Source organism: Trachemys scripta, chromosome 7 (assembly GCF_013100865.1).
Source record: "Trachemys scripta elegans isolate TJP31775 chromosome 7, CAS_Tse_1.0, whole genome shotgun sequence".
Taxonomy (NCBI): domain Eukaryota; kingdom Metazoa; phylum Chordata; order Testudines; family Emydidae; genus Trachemys; species Trachemys scripta.
The window spans coordinates 72908902-72930926 of NC_048304.1; the positions used below are offsets into that span (position 1 = coordinate 72908902).

Here is a 22025-nt window from a genome sequence, read left to right on the forward strand (position 1 = left end):
ATCTCCCCTTGAGACGGCCAAAAGCACACTCCACCACCATTCTGCACTTGCTCAGCCGGTAGTTGAAGAGTTCTTTTTCAGTGTCCAGGGCGCCAGTATAGGGCTTCATGAGCCAGGGCATTAGCGGGTAGGCTGGGTCCCCGAGGATGACTATAGGCATCTCCACATCCCCAACAGTTATTTTGTGGTCCGGGAAGTAAATACCTTGTTGCAGCCGTCTAAACAGACCAGAGTTCCTGAAAACACGAGCGTCATGAACCTTGCCCAGCCATCCCACGTAGATGTTTGTAAAACGTCCCCTGTGGTCCACCAGTGCTTGCAGCACCATGGAAAAATAGCCCTTTCGGTTAATGTACTGGGTGGCCTGGTGGTCCGGTGCCAGGATAGGGATGTGAGTTCCATCTATGGCCCCACCGCAGTTTGGGAATCCCATCGCTGCGAAGCCATCTATGATCGCCTCCACGTTTCCCAGGGTCACTACCTTTGGCAGCAGTACATCAACGATTGCCTTGGCTACTTGCATCACAACAACCCCCACGGTAGATTTGCCCACCCCAAACTGGTTCGCGACTGACCAGTAGCTGTCTGGCGTTGCAAGCTTCCAGAGGGCTATGGCCACTCGCTTCTGTACACTCAGTGCAGCTCGCAACCGGGTGTCATTGCGCTTCAGGGCAGGGGACAGCAACTCACAAAGTTCCAGGAAAGTTCCCTTCCGCATGCGAAAGTTTCGCAGCCACTGGGATTCATCCCAGACCTGGAGCACTATGCGGTCCCACCACTCAGTGCTTGTTTCCCGTGCCCAGAATCGCCGTTCCACGGCATCAACATGACCCATTGCCATCGTGATGTCCTCGGCGCTGGGTCCCCTGCTTTCTGAGAGGTCTGTGCTACTCTCAGACTTCAGGACATCACCGCGGTGCCGTAGCCTCCTCGCCTGACTTTTCTGCATCTGCCTCAGGGAAAGGTGTATGATAAGCTGCGAGGCGTTGAGAGCGGCCACAACTGCAGCGATGGTCGCAGCGTGCTCCATGCTCGCACTGCTGTGGCATCCGTGCTGTCAATGACTGGAAAAGTGCGCGAACTGATTTCCCGCCGGCGCTTTCAGGGAGGGAGGGCGGGAGTGATAGATGGATGACGACAGTTACCCAAAAGCACCCTCGACACATTTTGTTACCCAGAAGGCATTGCCGGCTACACCCAGAATTCCAATGGGCAGAGGGGACTGCGGGAACTGTGGGATAGCTGACCACAGTGCACCGCTTCGAATGTCGACGCTTTCACCGTTAGTGTGGACTCACAAAGTCGAATTACTGTCCTTAGTGTGGACACAGACGTTCGACTTTGCAATATCGATTCCAAAAATTCGATGCAAGTAAATTCGAACTACTCTCGTAGTGTAGACAAGGCCTAAGAGTGAGACAGATGTCACCTGCAGTGGGAAGCAGAGCGCCATGGCTGGGAGCTGGCAGAATGGAGCAGGCTGGGGCTGGGCTGCTCCACTTCCGCTGCTGCCAGTGGGGGGGGGGGGGGGGGGAAATCCCTTCCCCCAAGCCCCCTCCCCCAAGTGACATGGCTGGGGACGGAGTGAGGGAAGCAGAGTGGGCTGCTCCCAGCCCCCTGCTAATCCCCAGGGCCCTCTGGGACTGCGGGCCCCCCAAAAGTGCCCCCCCACAGCTCCTGCCTCCCAGACCCTGACCGCCCCTGAGACCCTTTGCCCCTTATCCAACCCCTCAGCCCCGGCCTGGCCTGGCACACTTAACACGCTGCTCAGAGCACTGTGTCAGAGCTTTACCGCCTTGTATGCGAACCAGCCTTATATCGGGTTGCATTATATCGGGGTAGAGGTGTAGTTTGCCACAGAGACTCCTCTCTCTTGTGGTGGGGGCCAAATCCTCCCCCAGTAGTTTCAGGAGTAGGGAAGCATTAGGATGGCTTGCAACTACCTTTGCCCCTGTGGGTCCTAAAATGAGCATCTCCAGGCCAGAGCTCAGGTTTGTATTTGTAGACATAACTATGAGAAAAATGCCATTTTTTTTAACTGTAAACTGAGCCATTTTGATTCAAGAACTGATAATGCCATGTTAGAGTAGAAATATGCCTCTCAATCTCAAGAGTGCTCATACAAACACTTCAAGAGGCCTACAAAGGAGGCCACTATATGTTGAATATAAACTTTGCTGTATTGTTCTTTGACATCAAGACCACCTTGTGGAGAAAGGGTAGCTTAGCAAATGGGCAACAATGCAAAAAAAAGCTTGTCTAAAGTGTATCCCCACTAACAGGGTGGTCTGCCCCTTTAAGGGCCAGGAGCCCACTCCTCCCATTCAGAGACAGACTCCCTTTAAGAACAGGTATTTGGGCCTGCTAGAGGGGATTATAAAACCTATCTGGAAGGAATTGGGTGACTTCTATAAAGAGCTGAAAGAACTCAGTTCAAAGGTGAGCTGTTAGAAGCATCCTGTGATAGGCAGACTGTAGAGCAGTGGGGAGAAATGTAAGAGGAAAGGCCTTTAAGCCCCTGCTGCTGATTTTAGTCAGGGCAATACCTTTGTGTTACTTTTTGAGTTTTGTGTTTGAAGAATAAACTGGCCTTGAAAGGAAGGTCTGAATAGACTTTGGGCTTCACATTTAATCCTTCCTGGAGTGGAGATAGGCCAGCAACACACCAACTTAATTCTGAAAGACCTGAATGTTAGATAATAAAGGAGAAGGTGCTCTGGAAATAAACCAGAAGAAGGAAGACAGTTGAGAGAAATCTAAACACACATACACAGCGAATACAGCTACAGTATATTCCCATGCTAAAATCCCGGCATATTGATGGTGTCACTCTGGTTCAGAACTCTACACTCCATTACAGCAACACGTGAAAACCTTTTTATTGTATTACTAATAATTTGACAAACTTTAAAAAAAAAAAAAAGACAAGGAATCTAAATTTTCCAGGCCCAGGAAAGGAGTGGAAAAGAAAGGTGAGGATATATTTGGAACCTGTGGAGAAGATTCAACCTTTCCCTTTTCCACTTCCTTGGCATGGCCTTGTCTTGGAGATAACAATTCTGGGTGGACAACTGTGGCTGGATGGCCAGATGCTCCTTCTCCTATACAAGGACACAACCTTGATTTGGAGGTGGTTTCAATTTCTCACCCCTAATTCTGATGTAAAACAGTTGTTCCTTGTGTGAATTAGAATTCCTGTTGGCCTTAAAGGGTAATGTATAGCAAGTATCAGACTTTTAGGGTATGTCCACACCTCCGCTTGGAAGTGCAATTCCCAGCTCCAGTAGACATACACACACTAACTCTGCTCAAGCTACTGTGCTAAAACAGGCAGTCTGGCCACAGCAACACAAGTAGCAGCTCAGCTAGCAGCCTGAGCACAATCCCGCCCAGCTCTTTGGGTATTTACTTACGCACTTAGTCTGAGCCAGTGTGTGTGCTGCTGTGAGCACACTGCTCTTTTTAGCATGCTAGCTCCAGGAGAACTACTGCATATGTGTTTACCCGAGCTAGGAATTACACCTCCCAGCTGTTGTGTAGACATACCCTTAGACAAAAATTTCCCTGCTACATTCAGGCAAGACATAAAAAAAGTAACTCTTTAAGGAAATATTAAGAGAAAGTGATTAGTTACCTACCTACAAAAGTCTTTAGAACGGCAGTTCTGAGCTACATGATTACCACCCCTCATTTGTCTGTTTTAAATATAGTGGAAAAATGGCAGTATCTCAGATGCTGCTGTGTGCTGACTCTTGGTAAATGTGGACTTTTTGACAACCACTTTACCTGTCTCTATTTCATGGTCTCCAGCCACTGAATGTGATATTTTTGTCTTAGTGCAGGATGCTGTTTTGATGACCCTTCTCTGTATAGTAAATGGCACAATCCTAATAAGTTCCAAACAGTAGATGGCATCTCTTCAGTAGTAGCTTTTTTTAGTTCATTAGACATGGCCGCCTGCTGGGAAGCAAACTGAGGACAAGATAAAGTCACCATTGAAAATACAAATAAATCAACAAGGTGGCTATGTGGACATCTGCACATGTTCTCCAAGCACTACAGGTGAGGTGTACAGGCTTCAGAAGATGCCACCTGTGGTAGAAGGGTGCCATGCACTGTGGTGCCTCAGTCACCTTTGTCATTCAGGCTCTTCTTTTCTATCTTTGTGCATAGTTATGGGAGCCCTCCCTTGTGGTTCCACTGCTCTAAAAACTCGAGTGTTGGAATGGTGAGCCTGAAAGGAGACAAATCACTAGATAACAAATCTCCTATTTTACAGTCCAGTTTTCCCTTTCATTTGTTCCATCCATGCTAGGGACAATACTGGGGCACGAGTTTTGTAGATTAGACCAGCTTCATCATTCTTTTTCATAATCTGTTTTTGAAATTAAATCCTTTGTCTGTCTGGTAGGTAGGACAGGTGGGATTTCTAAAACGCATAGTAAGATTTAGAGAATATAGACCACTTTAAAGAGAGCCAGGTAGTAAATTCAGGTCAGCCAAAGATACTACAATGAAATGGTTATTGTATATAGGAACCACTGCCCTCTACTAGATGGAATTACAAGTGATCAGATGTAGACCATATATCTAGTACTGCTAACTGCTTGTGGCAATTCTTGTTTAGCTTTTGGAATAGATCTAATGTATCCCCACTGATACCAAGCAGCCACGGATGTTAATGATCATTGTGTGTCCAAGGACCTGTCACAATACCATATCAAGTATGCTTAGAACATACTGTGGCTTCCTTTAACCATGTACCAAGTGTCACTTATCAGAACCACATAGTTTTGTATCTCCAGCTGACAGCTCAGTTAACCAGGAATTGATGTCTTACTGTAATGGAGTTATCAATGAGAGACACCTCCTACATAGCTTCCAGGTCACACTCACTTAAGCAATGATAAAGGAGCATGAAATACCGTTAATCACAAAACAAGACCATAAGTATACAGTTTTTAGTTTGCGAATCTTCAGACAGTTACAGTATCTGAGAGCCTTCTAAGGTTTTATGGAGGTTTTTAATCCTGTTAAAAACATGCCAGATAGTATCAGGTGGAAAATGCTGTTATAAACATTTTTGAAACATTTTACTACATATATTCATAGCAAGTATTAGAGCTTACCTGTTTTGGGGTGATAAAAACATTAAGCTGGTAAACATGAAAGTGTTTATTGCAGCTTGTTGGTATCCCAACATCTACATAACTCCATCCTTAATCCCATTCCAAAGCCCAAGCAAAGCTCTGTGAAATGGAAAAACACTTGGAGCGTAAATGTTGGCAGTTGTGAAATCTGTTTGCCTGAGGTTCCTATGAATAACGACAGATACATTGACTGGGAAACTGGAGGCTTGCATTTAAGCAAGAGTCAAAACCTGACTAAATCCATGGGAAAGCAGCTCTGCAACTCAGGTTAGTCCCCAGTGTTATTTACATAAATTCCTTTCTTGGAATCTTAATTTCTAGTAAGAATTAGCTGACTTTACTTCCCAAGGCTGCTGCCCCAGGGTACCATAGCATTACATCACTCTGACAGGGAGTGATGGCTACTTTAGGTCTTAAGATGTTGCAGGAGCAGAGTGGAAGAGTTCCTTCTCTCATACATACATGCCCGTCTAAAGTTTGCAGCATATTTCTCCCAGCTAGTCACGGACTGTCTAGGGCCCATGGGGCTGCGGCAGCTATCAATCTAGTAATCTATTCTGCTTTTTAGTTGGATGGCCAACACCAATCAGCTCCAGGTGATCTCCTCTGGTATGCTGCAGTTAGAAAGCTGCAGTAAATGATATTTGACACTTGCAAGTAATAATATGCTTTAGTGGCCATTTGCAGAAAAAATAAGTGTCCAAAGAAAACAAGAATGATAAAGTGTCTTGTGTGCTTGCAGATAAACAGACCACAGTATGGGGAAATTGACACAAGTGGTAACTGGTGAAAGAAGGTGGAGGGCTCTCAATTGGGCATCCTGCATGTTTATGGCTAGGCTCTTTTTAAAAATAGCAATGCATCCAAAGAAAAACACAAAACAAGTTTTCAGCTACCAGTGGATTTTCCATGTTCGTGTTTGCCACTACAGGTTAGCTGTGTCATCATGCAAATAGTACTATCAGCGGAGAGAGCAGATGCTTCCTTTAATAAAAATATGATGAATGAAAGGGTGAATTTCTTTGAGTTACGTTTGATACACATGGCTGCCGGGCTATGGCATTTACTTTTTTTAAAAAGTTATAAATAAACAAGGAAGTAGGGGACAATTCTAGAGAGGAGCAACCACTGATAGCATCCTGACATGTAGGAGCTGCGCTGAGGGGCAGCCACTTCAACCTGCCTTTGATGCTATCTGGTTTTAAAAGATCAACTCTGCATGAATATTTACATATGCAAAATAGGAATCCAAGTTCATATGTGACAGGCTGAAGACAAGCTACAGCAAAATATTTTACCATTCAATTAAAAGGCAAATTGTCATTCACTTTCAGCAAGCTTAATCTTTGGTCCCTCATCACCCAGATAATCAAACACTTTTTCAGATGCTGTGATTTGCTGGCTACTTCCTGCTTTAATTTGGAATTGCATTCCTATTTTTGCCATAGCACTTCTTAAAAGCAAGCAATAAAAATTAAGATTCCATTGCTACATCTATAAGAAAATAACCTCCCTATATGTACAGGACCACATTCCAGACTGATCAATTGGGGTAAGACTTAGATGAACAGCTACATGTAATAGTAATACATTTGGGCTTGATTGATGCAGATCTTAAAACAAGTTCTAGATAGATAGATAGACAGACAGACAAGTTCTGCAGGGATGATTGTTGCCTGCTAGATTAGAGAATCTAAACCATGTTATATCAAACACTAAGCCTTGATGACAAATATATATATATTCTTCTGTAAAGAAGAAAATTGATTTTAAAATTCATTTAAAGATGACTTTACAATAATCATAGTTCTCACAGCTTTCATCTAGTGGGAATCTCAAAGTGCTTTTACAAATTGATTGGGCACACACAGGACATATACAGCATTTGCTATTTACATTTTTTCAGTTTTTTTTAAATTAATGCTACTGTAGTATTTCCTACACATTTTAAAGCAATGTTGTGAATACCATAATACTGTTAATTGCTTGCCACTGGAAATTAAATAATTTAATAGCCACCTGTATGTGCACTTGCACACTAACACACACTATTTATTCAGTTAGACGCCTATACAAAATCACTTAGCTCATCCTTGAAATGTATAGTAATCATCTTTTTTAAAAAATGTAGCAATTGTTCAACACTGCTTAGCAACAGCACACAACAGGCAAAGAAGGTTTAGCTGGACTACTCTTTGCTACAATTTAATTTAAGTCTGTTACACTACCTGGTAAATAGTTCTACATAGCTAATATTATACAATGTAAACATACTAGAAACCTCAACCCATCTCAAATTTACCTAACATGATACATCAAGATTGTAAATAATGAAGAGGACAAAGTTCTGATCATCAGATTTTTTTTTATATTTTATTCCTACAAAAATCATGTAAACATTAGCATCCAGAAAAATCAAAATATGATGCATCAACTGCAAGTTTAAGAATGTGTCAAGAATATTTCAGCAATCTGTAAATTAATATATTCGGCTATTGGTACACATAACTGGATAAAAGCATCTCCTGACAGAGGAATTTAGGTGTAAGAGCTGTAAAGTGAACAGAGGCACTCCATCCCCCTAACCGGATTATAAAACCACACTCCAATCTAATAGACTGCCCACCATTGTTACATATTGATCATTCTATTTTGCAGCTAAAACATGGTATAAAACAATTGTGGGGGTAGGAAGTTTAATACTTCTGTTTATTTGAACATATGTAGCAAACACGCCTATAAGAATGAAGAGAATAGAGCATTCCACAAACAGGTTTCTAGAAGAGTAAAATTCTAACTTCCCCGACTGCAACATTAGTCCATCAGCACTCTCCATTTCTCAGTATTTTGAATTCAGCACCAGAAGCGCCTCTGGCTAGATAGCGTGCTCCAGAAAGTATGGATGATGCTGATGGGTGGGAAAGAAATTAAGATGTAGAGTGAATATAACACTGACCTAAAATTATCCTTTTGGCTTTGATGGAACATCCTGGACAGTTTAGTTTTCTCTCAGATTAGAAAGATCCTGGGAATATAATGCTCTTAACAACTTCTTAACCATGTGCTATGTTACTTCAAATCTGTACAAGTAAATATAATCTTTATGCTGCACTCAACATTACATTGCAAGTGCCCTCACAGTATTCCCCTTCAAAAGACCAAGTACATAAGGATACAGGAGATATTACTTCAAATTTTTCAGATGACTATATATAAATTAAATGAATTCTGTATCAACCGGTAAAAAAGCAGACAATAGTTTAACTACATTTAAAAAAAAAGATGGAGGAACATACATTAGAGCAACCTATTCAAGCTCAGTTCTTTCTCTGCTCCACCATTATTTAATTCTCCAGGATTTTAAGAAAAAAAATCATCATAGATGTGATCACATGGATTGTCCTGGAAACATGTTCTCTGAATTGAATACACTATGGTACAGTCAGAAAATGAACTTGAGAAAATCATCCTATAGTTACAAATATTCTGCATTTTCATGGCTGAAGTAGACTTTCTTGTAATGACAAGACAGTCATTTGTTAGAGTTTGATCTACAAAACTGATATTTCCCCCCATAAATAAGTCTTAATGAAAACTGATATTTTCCCCCCAATGCTTGTTTTCATTAAGACTTATTTATTTATTTATTTTTTAAAAAAGGGAAGTTATGCCCAACTACAGACTTGCTGCTATATTTTCTTCCAGTTGTTTAGGCCAAATCCTGTTCACCTTTGCCATAAGTAGTAAAGTGAACAGGATTTGACATTTAGCTTCAATTTTCTGTACACAGGTATGATCAGGTTGTGTTTATTATCAGCAATGCATTTGAAGTCAAATCCCAAAACATGATCCTTAGAACAAAATGCCTGGAATAAGAGTTCACATTGAGCATTAACATCTTATAGTCAGAATCTGAGCAATTCCTGGAACAGACACATTTCCTTTAGCTCTAAAGCCACAGGTAAACAAAATAAAGGTGCTGAAATGCTATTCCAAGTCTCTTTATCAAGATTTCTTTTTCAATTTGCTCTTCAATGGATTTGGATGGACAGAAAGTACAATAGTTGGGAACTGCAGGGTTAAATCACCTGTGCCATAATGCATTAAATTACAAGGAATGCTGATGTTTCCTATTTGAACTATTAGCATAACTGTGAAGATGTTTTTACAGAGCCTCTGCACTAATCTTTTGTCAAGTCCCAAATTCAGCTCCAACAGTATGAGCAGCAGCAGGAGCTTTAATGTAGGCTGGACTCTGAACGTGCACCAGTATTTAAGCACCATGTTGTCTAAGCCGACTCAGAGGAGATCTACCAGACATCATGCTGAAAATGTTGGTGGCCAACAGTGCTTTATCTACTCTACAGCTTTCAGTATTACTACCACCTGTGGAGCTTAATTGGTAGCAGCAGCAGCAATAATGAGATTGGACAAAAAAAGCCTAATGGAGAGAAGGCCATACTTTCCAACTTGGGACTAAATTGCAGACTGCTTACCAGAGGCAAAACTTCCACTGAAATCAATAGAGTTTGGCCAGTATACATTCCTGGGATGTTATGCTACTGTTATGTTTTTGAAGCCTTGAAACTCATTCATACATTTCTTTAATGTACAGTAGCAGTATGCATTTTGGACTCATGAAGATGGTAATAGCACACTTTCTACACTACTTCCTATGACATACCCTCCACTGTTATCGCGCGCACACCCCTCCCCCCAACAGTTGCTGTTTTATTTATTTATTTATTTTTGTGTAGGATGGAAAGATTTCTTGCCCACTGATGCCTAAGTAATTATCATATCCTCGTTTAATTTCTATTGTGTGCACATTTATACACACCTACGTGTGTATATCTGTATATATTCTAGGTAGGGGATCATTGATATGCTGTTGTAAATCTAACAAATAGCTGAATTCCAGCAATATTACAAATCACTGCAGCAAACCTTGAGTAATTTTAGATACATCATCAAGTTTAAGAACTTGTTCACTGTTTTATATGATACTTGGGTCCTACTATAGCTTTTTAAGAATGTAAGTAAACGATCTGAACTTGTTCCCTCTGCTTCCTCTAGTTTTAATGTGGTTTCTCTTTTTTCCTTATCACTCAGCCCCTCTTTTCCCTTTCCCAGTCTAACTTCCTGTTATCCTGCTCTCCTCAGAGTGCCAACACCAGAAGAGTAGTAGTGAGTGCTGCTTTAATTTTTGCTTCCCCATAATCCTTGCAGTTTTTAAACTTTTACTTTTTATTTAAAACATATTTAAAATTGTGAAGTTTTTAAAGCTGCAGAAATTAAGAAGTGAAAATTAAAGGCAAAAAGTACCATGGCAGTTTCAGGGATGGACTGGAACTGTTAGAATTTCCAGTAAAATGGATAATTACAGGCTTTCCTAACATCATGCCCATGAGTTACATGGCTGTGGGTTTACTAGTAATCACTTTATGCTGGAAATCGGTATATTTTATAGGTTCTCTTAAAGAAAGTTTTCACATAAACTGGTATTTATTGATTCCAAAGGGTAACAAATATAGACCAAAATCTGCCGATGAACAAGACGACATGCAAATAGGATTTACAAAACAACTCTTTATATATGTGGATGGATGGGGTTTACATTGTATAAACAGAAAATCTCACCTCTGAAAGTTTGGTTTTAGGTTAGGAGAGTTTATAGGATTACAAATGCAGTATTATATACATTGATATTAAGTTAAGCCAGTCCATATTTTACACCCAGCAATTCAAACAATATATTAGAAGGAAAGGAAAAAAATCCTCCTCATAAATTTTTATTTTAGTCATCAAAGCACAATCCTTTCTCATCTTCATCGGTGGAATCTGCATAGGATTCAAGGGTATTATATATGAAAGGGTAAAGCTTCACATCTGGTCCTGGAGTAGAACAGCTTCTGCATTCTTCATTATAATATCTGAGCAACAGCCTGTAAACATCCCCTTGAAAATGAAAAGAAATAAAACCAATGCACGTTTCTAAAATTACTGCATCATACTACAAGTATGTATATATTCACAACCAACACCTGTGTACTGGGTACAGGCCAGAGGATCTGCATTTACATGGATTTCAATGGCAAGGAACATTGTTTAGGGGAAGTGAAGGGACAGCAGCTCTTATTTCAGTGTGTAGACTGGAAGTGCAGACCAAGAGGGACTGTGCCATAACCTGTGGTTTGCGAGCTAGTTGAAAACAAGGGTTTGGGTCCCCCTCAACTTCTCAGTTCCTTGCACGAAATCCATTGCTTGCACAACTCCTTGCACAAAATTACCTGAGCTCTGAGCAAGGAGTGGTGAATTTCACAGTAACTGTATGTATATACACTTTATAATTTTAAACAACAAAACCATTACAGAATGGGTTATTTTTTCAACTGATTTGGAAAGACCTAAATTTAGAGTTCTGTTTCCCACAAAAAGTTAGAGACACTACTATCAGCAGGGCAATGAATGTAGCTTCTCCTGTACTGCGAGTCCCAATGACTTCAAATCTGGTTACTTAGGTGTATCAGGGCTTGTATGATAGGGATCATAATACCATATCAGAATAGTACGAGGGACAAAAATGTGGGTCTTATTTCAAGTTCTATTTAGAGCTCTGGCAGGCCTTTAGTTACTATAAACTAACTTATATGATGGCACATGTTTATTATCTACCACTTTTTCAGGAATAGCTTCTTGCATAGACCTGTAATGTTGAGGTTTCCTTTACTTACATTCAGCACTTTTATGATCCTAGTGTCTACATTTCTTACTGTTCAACTTTCACTGGAAATGGATTTATTCCCCTTCGTATTTCACAGGGGAGAGAGATTGTTTTATGCTTACCTACAGTTTGGCCCTTCTCAGTGAGAAAGGTGTGCATGCTGTAAATATCTCTCATCAGCTCAGCATCTCCGAATGTAAAATAAACCACATCTCGCCCAGCCTCCGCAGCTGCAAGGATTTGTATTAAGGCTGCAGCACATAAATAAATAAATAAATAAATAAATAGTCATTAAAAAAAATAGGTAAATATAGCATAAGACAATTTATTATAGAAGTAGAGTAATTTGTGCTCTAAATTTAAGGTTGGGAGTTTTCACAACTAATAATCACACCATATAGTACTCTTCATCTGGAGATCTTAAAGCCCACTTTTTGTAAAATTGCACAACCAGAAACTGAAGCTCAAAGCAGGTTTTTTCATATGGAAAATAGGGAAAATACTTCCTTCTGAAGAGTAAAATGTGTAAGTATTCATGTTAAGAAACCTTACTTAGCTAGTAGTGTGATAGGCACTTTACGTATTATTTAATCACATGTTTAGCTCAATCAGCCTACAATGTTCCAAAGGCTGGATCTCTATCAACTGCTGAATCTATGGAGGGTTACCATTATTTCTTGTCTCTGGACATATACTTGTCTGAATGCTAATCTTTCCATTCACAATGTCCGTCAGGGATATTATCCACTCTATGCTCACCGGTGGAAGGTGATGAAGAATTTTATGTTAAACAAAAATATGACCTAGGGAATTGTCCTTGCATTCACACCTGGCAGGGCAAAGCACACTAGTAAGGTATTCATTGTTCAACTAGGAGGAGGAATCTTTCCCATTTTATTTAATACAGACAAATTTAACATAGTATGCTCTTTAATCAAAGGGACCTTTTAAACCCAGAACTAAATTATTCATTACACTCATCACATACACGATCAATCTCAATTTGGGGATGATATTTTAATTTAAATACTTAACCAACAGCCTATGGATTTGGAAACACTTCAGCAGTTCTGTTTTATAAAGGGCCTAATGAACTAACCTGCATAGGAGAACTGAATCTAATGACTCTTCACATTTAGGCCAAACAAACTATGCAACTGCACGTTGCACTAGGAGCATGAGAAGGTACTCTGTAAACTGCTTTCCACCCAAGTTTTTACTTTTAATTGCTAAAAATCTGTAAATTTGACACTCATGAAAGCGAGGGACAAACAGCGGTGACTTCAGTCAGACTTCCCACCATGCAAGCCTTCCCTTTCCCTTCTCTCACCTCTACTAGGGCCTGATCCATGTCCTTTGAAGCTAATGGAAAAAACCTCCCTTTGGTTTCTCACTTTATTTTTTTTAACAGATTTTTTCAGGTTAGAGAACTTTTTATAAAAACACTGATCTGGGTAGTTGAGAAGTACCTTACAAGTAACATACCCCATTAAAATACATTTTCATAACACTATGAAGGTACTGAACATTTAGCATTTATTTTAGTTATCTCAGACCTTGCTCTTCCCTTTTAACTGGAACATACTGGAAAACTGGGTAAGTATTTTAAAACAATCACGAAAAAATTCCTTTCTATACAAGAAGCATCACTTCAGATTATTCCTCCCAAAGTAGCACAACGGAACCATGAATTCTAAGTGGAACCTTTCCGCAGTACTGCAATATAGGATTATGATTTTCTATTAGATTTTTCTAAAGAAAAAACTAAGTTGGCTTGGATAAAGTGTTCCAGTAGGAATCTACAGAATTAAGGGCAGATCTGCTTCATGGAACTATAAAAAAGAGTGTACAGGCCAAACAGGTCTTGTGCAAAGAAATGTAGAGGACATGGGAACAATGCTGATGACTATTGCTGTTAGACTGTAGTAAGTCAGAGATCCACAGGATAATTGTATGCATATCCTTAACCCTTTCCAGTACATACAGTACATAAAATGAACAAAAGAAAATTAGAGAATGGAAGCATGCAAATCCTTTGTGAGAAAGAATCTCAGCATTATGTGCCACACAGTGCAGTTCAGAAAGATAAACAAACAAAGCCCACTTCACAATATTAAAGCAGAATTTTTTGAAGAAGACAAAAAAGGGGCATTTCTATGAACAGCCAATTCTGTGGTGACTTTAAATCAGTTATAGCCCCACCTCAGGCTGATCACGTTTGATACAAAGTAGAAATTAATCCAAATCAAAACCTTGCCTCCAAGCACCCCAATCTTTGGGAAGATTTAGATGTAGATCCAAACTTTGTAGCTCAGTTGTATCTCTAGCTGATAGACAGACCAATATTACCACATATGTGTACACAGCCAGATAAGCTCACCTTTTAAATATTCAAAATATCTATTCTCATAGCTTAAGATCACTGAAAAAAGTCACAAACAAGCTGAAATCTACTTCAAAAAGTCTTATTTAGCCAACATAGCATTCTTCTATTTATAACTGGAATAATTTTCTTTCTTTATACTGCAGTTTGTTGAGTTCTCAGGATATTCACTGTGACCTTCATTCAGACTGTATTTTCAATACAATAGCTTTTCTTTAATGCGTGACACTCAATCATGCTGGAGTGTGATTAAGGCTTCTAGAACAAATGTACTATTTTGTTTTTAAAAAAATATAAAATAACCAAGTTGTCCTGAAACATCTGCAGAATCTCTTGGTAGAACATTTGGAGATGAAGACTATTTTCTTTTTTAATCATCTGTGAAAATGAATTCATATCTCAAACTCGAATCTTTGCATTTCTGAACACACATAAAAACACTGGTCAACACCAGACTAAAAAGGGTTATAAAAATACATATACAAAATATAGCCAAAAATGTCTCATCAGTACACAAGTTCCTCATTTCTAAAGTTGCTTTCTCACTGCCATATATTGTCAGATTTAAGACAGTCTGTAAAGTCTATAATATCAGTTTCTTTTAGTTAATGAAAACTACAGATGACATTGATAATCTTACATGTACATACTTCCTTCCATCATGAAGGATCCTAAAGCTCTTTAAAAACTTTAACCAATAGACTTTTCCCCACCACTAAAAACTGAGCTACTATTGAGATAAAAACATTCCCAAATTTCATAGTGCAAATAATGGTATATAACATTTTAGAACAAGAGGAGAAAATATCTTTTGCACTTGAAATCATATAGGGAATTTGCCCAGGCAGAATGTAGTAGGTAGTTTCAATTTGGCCAGGAATTACCACTTCAATTCTCAAAAAGAGAATCATGGGATTTTAAATGACCAGAAGTTGGTCAAGTTCTTAGTTTTGCCCCATTTTTTATTCAAAAAGGCTGTTTTAACCCTTCAAGTATCATATCAGCACTGACTCAGGGGGAAAAAAACATCACATACTGAATCATAATACCTCTTGTGCATCACCTAGCTGTTCCCTAATTCTACCAACCAAGTACTGACACAGCCAAACCCTGGTTAGACCCTGATCCAACTCTAATTGATGTCTTTCCACCAATTTCAGTGGATCAGCCCCGAAGTTTATAATATCTGATGGAAGCACATCATAAGATTAGAGCAGCGGTTCTTAAACCGTGGGTCAGGACTCCAAGTGGGTCACGACTCCCTTTGAATGGGGTTGCCAGGGCTGGCTTAGACTTGCTGGGGCCCAGGGCTGAAGCCAAAGCCTGAGGGCTTCAGCCCTGGGTGGCAGGACTCAGGTTGCAGGCCCCCTGCCAGGGGCTGAAGCCCTTGAGCTTCAGCTTTGCCCCCTCCCACCCAGAGTGGTGGGCTCAGGCTTTGCCCCCCACCCCCCCCCCAGGGCAGTGGGGCTTGGGCGGGCTCAGGTTGTGAGGGTGGTGAAGTAATTTTTGTCAGAAGGAGGTCGCGGTGCAGATTAGAGGATACATTTGTATATTCTGATCTATATTCTCAACACAGTAGCAGCAGCAAAACTTGTTTTCAAGTGGTACTAAATTGAGAATCTCAGCTCTGAAAAATCATAGATGGATACAGAAAGTAAGGCAAATTCCACCAATAGGTAGAGAAAGTGGCTAGTTTTCTCTTGCCAGACTAGAGATAATTATAGCACTTGGCTTACTGGAGATCAGGTTATAAACATTTTCTAACATCAAAAGGCCACAACATTAGTGAACAAAAGCCAAATAAAATTAAACTTCTGTGCATATATTGTAACTGAAGAAAAGCTTATTTATGCTTCATAACATAATTTATATTTGTTTAAACACACACTTATAATTCTACCATGCCCTTATACTCTCACTCTCTCTGATGTCCTCCTCTAATTTTCATCTACTAAAACACTGGAGATTTTTTTTTTTTTAATGTAATGCTTCTTTCCTCAACAAATCTGCTGGGACAGTCCTGCTTAGCCATCCCCAGACTGGACCTCTGCATGACTAGAAGAAAGGTATTTTCAATAAAGGATCATCAACTGTAAAGTTCATGTCCACTGTTGGTCCAATCATGCCTTAGTCAAGCAATCATTATTTCTAGCAGAAACCCATACATTTTGGGATTACACTGGGATATTGCATTTCAGACTAAAAAGAGCTCTTATTCAAATTAAAACATTTATTAAAACTCCCTAACTTGAACTGTCTATCAAAGATGATCACAGATTGCAGCAGATTTGGCTCTTTGTATTGATGGCCTGAACCTGGTAATCTATTTTATTTAATGGAAAACAAAAAACAGTTGTCACGAAATCAATGAGCACGGAGTGAAAAATAGGCTCTCGCTGAGTAACACACATTTGGGAAAAAAACTAATGAAGCTGGCAGCCTGAAGATCATGATGCTTACATTTAGTTTCTAACATAACCACTTAAATATTCACTAGGCCATAGTTATAAAACTAACTTTTGAAAATATTTTTTCACCCCAAACACCTGACAATAAGCAGCAAAATATGCCAATTTCTGTTTAGATTTAAATTAAGTTAAATTATAAACTATGCAGAACTAGATTTGGGGATTTACTAATCCAGAATCCAAACAAGTGCTTGATTTGCAGGTACCCACAAAGTGGGAAGCAGTCACAAATTAATCCAGGTCTTTGGGGTCTGCTACAGGCTGAGTGCCTTGATTAAGGACAGTGCAAGAGAAATTGAGGGATTTGGTTGCAAGGAAGGAGAAATTTAAGAGACTGCAGGTCCCAAGAATACATGTTGCCTTTTAGGAAGGCAGAGATCAGGAGGCATTTATAGAGGCTTCAAAGGAAGCTATGTTTTCTGTCCTTTTTTGAAGATATCAAATACGTTGCACTGGCAATTGGTACCCTGTGATGAGGCAGAACCGCCCCGCACCAGCCCCAGCAGCGTCAGGCTGGTAGCACTGATGGCGGAAGTCCCGCCCCGTACGTACTGAGCATGCTCCAAGTGCTCTGGGAGTATAAAAGGAGGGATCCCAGCTTAGTCTGGGCTGGCAGCCGCAGGGGAAGGACCTGACTGGGAAGCAGGGAGGCCCGCAGGGAACCTAGAGACTCATGGGAGACCTCAATGCTCAAGCCGGTAGAAAGCGACCCGTGGGTGGGGTGACGGACTGGTACCTTGCCCCCCTTGCCCCGGCAAGCGTCAGCATGTTTTGGCTGAGCCAGGGGCAAGGTCCTACGCTGCGGTTAGGGCCGGAGGCTGGGACCCAATGGAGTGGGAGGGACTCTGGCCAATAGGCCATACTACCCTGCAACCCAGGGTGACCCTAGAGACTCTGGCCACTAGGCCGCATAGCCCTGCACCCAGGGGCGATTCTATGGACTCAGGCCAACAGCCGTATTGCCCGGTAACCAAAGGCACAAACCCTCACATACCCTCAAAGTGGTAGGGGACAAAATGGGGCATAAGTTCTCCTAGAATGCAACTCATTCTTATCAGCCAACAATCTCCAATATCATACTTAACATTGTACATCTTCAGAGTGCTATACAGACATTAACCCTTGTGTTGGGTAGATGGGCAGGTATCAACCCTGTTTTGCTCAGATTAGGAGTTTGCTTAAGGCAGGGGCGACTAATGCTTTTCCTGTAAAAAATCGGTGCAAACATACACTGGATAAGCAAGAAAAGAATGAGAATAACTTGTAACAGATGGAAGAAATGGAGAGCCAGGCAAACTGTGCTTGCAAATAACTGCAGGCACTATTTTGCAACCAAAATTATTTGCACCTGCATTTTAGGGTCATTTAGGTATCTAAGCACTCTACCTGCTTTGTGAGTATAACTAGGTAATTAAGACAGCTTTGTGGGCCCATAAATAAAGGTCCACTTAAGATCGGGCTCAAAGTTTGGCCCAGAGAGGTTTGGCCCAAAGCCACAGAGTGTGCCAGTGGCAGCAACGATTTAAAACTCAAATTCTTGGCTCCCATTCCCATGCTCATTCCATTTGACCTTTCCTGTCAAAATAGAATTACACCCTCCTCCCACTATAATGTGCAAAATACATGAATTTAAGATGGTTAGTACTACTCCAGCCCTTGGCTAGCAGCAATTTGCTATGAAAACTCATTTCAATTTTCGGGACTTTTAAAGAGGGAGGAATAAAAACTTATTTCCTTCTAAACCAAGCACCTAAAATAGAAAACTTACTCCAATTTGACATTTGATTCATTCGGTCCTTAAAACATTGCTATTATTTACCTTTCAATCTGGAATCGCCACCAAAGGCACCACATCCCCAGTTTCCTGTGGCTACTGCTGAAAGATGCTGAGGGGGAACAGCAGGTCGAGCGAAGCCACAGTATGCCTGCAGGCAGACAAAAGGCACATCAGAGGAGGTTTTTGACAGTAGTTCTGATGCTATATTCTTAAGCTTAGTGTTGGATAACTGTAATCTGCATTTTTATTCTACTGTTTTCTGGTAACCTAAAATTCAATATATCTTCAGGCTGGCTTAAAAGTGAAAGTTAACACACTAGTTTGTTGACAAATGAGCAACGATAGGCAACGGAAACATTTAAAGTGAAAATCAGATAGGAAAACAAAATCCTAGTTATTTCCCCAGCACTAATGAGGAGCAGGGAATCCCTCATGCCCTAGGTAAAATTCCAAGAATATCTGTAAAACAACACTTTACACATTTAAATGTAATGTGTACTTTATATTTAGTGAAAGCTCACTTGGTCCACTTGAAACCTTTCTGGAGAAATAGCCACTATGCTACAGTTTAACAAAGAAAGAGGATACTTTGTACTCAGTTGAAACTGGAGGGCCTATTTAGGTAAATGGGAAATAATTTCTTAAATGGAATGTGGCTGAGACACTGGGATTAACCCAACTTGTATGGAAAATGCTATGGTCTCTTTAAATTACCATACTGGTCAGGGCCTAGTTTTCGTGTCTCATCTGAAAGCAGTACAGTACTAGTACACGCCATGCTGGGGCTTCAGTTCAATATCTACTCAGAGGGAAGAGTACCACCTCCCAAACTATTATGCAGGTTCCTTAGAAGGCTTCCATCCAAGCACAGGTATTTGTAGTTTTTCTGCATAATCCCCTTTATCCTATGCAACTCCTGCTGTCCTAGGCCCTGCATAATTGTCACCTTTCAAGGATAAGGAAGCATTTCATTTCTGGTTTTCACAAAACTAAAGGTTAGATTAGCTATAGGTTTAAAATGGTAGAACCCTTTCTTACTGTGCCTCTCTCATATACCAGTACTATAAAGTTAATACAAATTCTGTCCTTTTTATTTTTTAAGGTTTTTGTTTGTTTGTCTTTTGACCACAATAGTTTCTCATAAAGGTGTAAAATCTCTTCTCACCAGAATTTAGAGAGCATGACCAAAAAAGGACCAACTTGCGATTTGCCAGCTACCATAGCAATCAAAGACAAAAGAAACTCATCTGAGCCAAGGAAACAGAATGACCTTACAAGAAAAGGAGACAAATTTTCCCAGCACTAAATTAAATGTAATGAAGCATTTTTGTGATTGCTTGTGAAGTGAAAACTTGAAAAGCCTATCACTGATCCACACATAGAATATTATGAGACCATTACAGTAGGTTAAACCACTATGTAACAGCAGGACTAATTTGTCCCATGTTCTTTAAAGCCCTGAAAATAAAATACACAAAGCCATCTTAAAATACAGGTCTTATATAATATGAAGTGAGGGAAAAAGGGGAAAAACCTGATACTTTATCCAAGATTTGTGAGTGTGTAAGATGCTCCTACAAAAGACCCAGGGGAGAAAAAGGGCAAATCTCTCCATGAAATTTTTACAAAGGTAAAAAATTTATTGAACACATTGTCTGGTACGGATTAGTAAACATGGTTTTTTCGCCCCCAAGTAGTCTGTAAATTCTGACAGATATTAGTTATGATTTGGCAGTACACCATTATTCAAAGTTTACAACAGAGAGCTTACACAACAGTTCACAAATTACCTGTTCCATCAGATGCATGTGGCTTTTTAAAGTCTCTCTCAAGTCAGAAATATTGGTGTGCTCAATGACTGGAGCAGGTTTGTGAAAAATGACAGCACCTAGCAAACTATTACACAGCTGTGTGGAAAATAAACCTCCCCAGCTGAAAGAACTGGATCTGTAGTGGAAAAAGACAGCCATTTTGTTTCTGTGTTTGGTTGTTTATTTGCGGGAAGGAGTGGGACATGTATTTTTGAAGTACACAGAGAGAATACACGGAGAACATAGAAACTGCCTTTATATTCTCTCTCACTCTCCTATCTAACAACAGATTGAAGCCTCCAGAAGTAGCAAACTGAGTGCCCGGAGTACCTCTCATTGCTCCACAATGACCCTTATAGCCAATATAAGAGTGGAACTGTCTTGGTCATAAAATATCTCAAATTTCTAAACAATGATAAGTGATGCTCTGCTGGAAATTAAAAAGAACAAGTTGCATCTTGATAATTAAGCTATGAAGTATCACCAGGAATAGACTATTATTAACTAGCACTATTCTCAAGGGAATCATGATGATAATGCAGTAGCCCTGTGTACTATCTGACTATTCCATTTCTTACATTGTGTATTTGCAAATCTTAATATTGAAATCAGGCACAATGGATGCCTTAGAATTCTAAACAGCTGATCTCGGACAACAATCAGTTTTTTCAGGGATGGGTTAAACCAGGTGTACAGCAAGTTATATTATAGTTATCTTAAGTTTGGTTAAAAAATAATGTATTTGCTTTATAGTTTGTGGCTAGTAAGCAGAAAAAGACCCTAATCAGCAAATAAAGGAAGGCTGTGAGAATAATTAGTAGTAGTAGTTGTAGTGTAGGAAGGATGTATGGTTCAAAAATAACTAATAAGCAGCAGTAGCAAGAAAAATGCCTTAAAACCTTTTCTCTTCAAAAGAAACAAGCACAAACCTTCTCACTGTTCTGCTGGTAAGCAAGGAGATGGGAGTATACAAGAAAGGAAGGAAAAAAGCAAGGATAAATTGCTTCAAACTGGGCTTTTGCTACAGCTACCAAGTTAGCTGATGGGTATAAAGAGAGCCATGAATCTGAAAATTCTTTGTCAGACCCTTCCTGATCATTCTGGAGCACACTAGGATGAGACGGTTTTCCCTAGGTCTGACCTGTTTTTAAATATACTGATCACATGCTTATGAATAATTTGTTACTTTATTGGTGTAGTGACTGCTTATCTTTAGGCGGTTAGATATGTTTTGAGCAATTGTATAAATACCATTTGTCCTTTGGACTTAATAAAGAAATTTATGGTTGAATTAGTGTTTGGTGATCTCCCATATTAATATTAATTTCAAATAATATGAATAATTCCAACACCATGAGTAGGTGTCAGTCCCAACAAACTGCCTCTTGGGAAAACTGACTGACAACTAACATCTGGTCCCACCGAGATAAGTGCAGCTTAAAAAGGAGATACAATACCAACTTTTAAGAAAGGCTCCTTTTAAAAGATAAAGCCACTCCATTAAATGTCTCTCTCAATTATTTCCTAATTCTTAGTAATAGAATAGACGTATAACAGAACTGCAGGAGTCAATGGATACTGATCCCTATCCTATGATGGGGTGCCATTCTTGTATAAACAGATATTTGATGGCCTAAATAAATGGTCTAATTAATTAAATAATACATTTTAGATAAGAAGAAATTGTAACCCTTATTGTTTGTTTCCACACC

The 22025-nt window shown here is 39.9% G+C and overlaps 1 protein-coding gene across 5 annotated transcripts in view; it reads right to left on the reverse strand.

The window, feature by feature from the left end:
- Positions 1–9353: 9353 nt before the first annotated feature.
- Positions 9354–22025, reverse strand: part of PARG (poly(ADP-ribose) glycohydrolase) — a 133449-nt gene continuing 120777 nt past the window's right edge. For all 5 annotated transcript variants that reach the window (XM_034777229.1, XM_034777228.1, XM_034777226.1 and 2 more), the window contains 3 exons: positions 18545–18650; positions 11997–12125; positions 9354–11108 (listed from right to left, as the gene is read on the reverse strand). In XM_034777229.1, the coding sequence (XP_034633120.1) occupies positions 10948–11108; positions 11997–12125; positions 18545–18650 (396 nt within the window). In that variant the 3' untranslated portion in view covers positions 9354–10947. The remainder of the gene's footprint in view (positions 11109–11996; positions 12126–18544; positions 18651–22025) is intronic.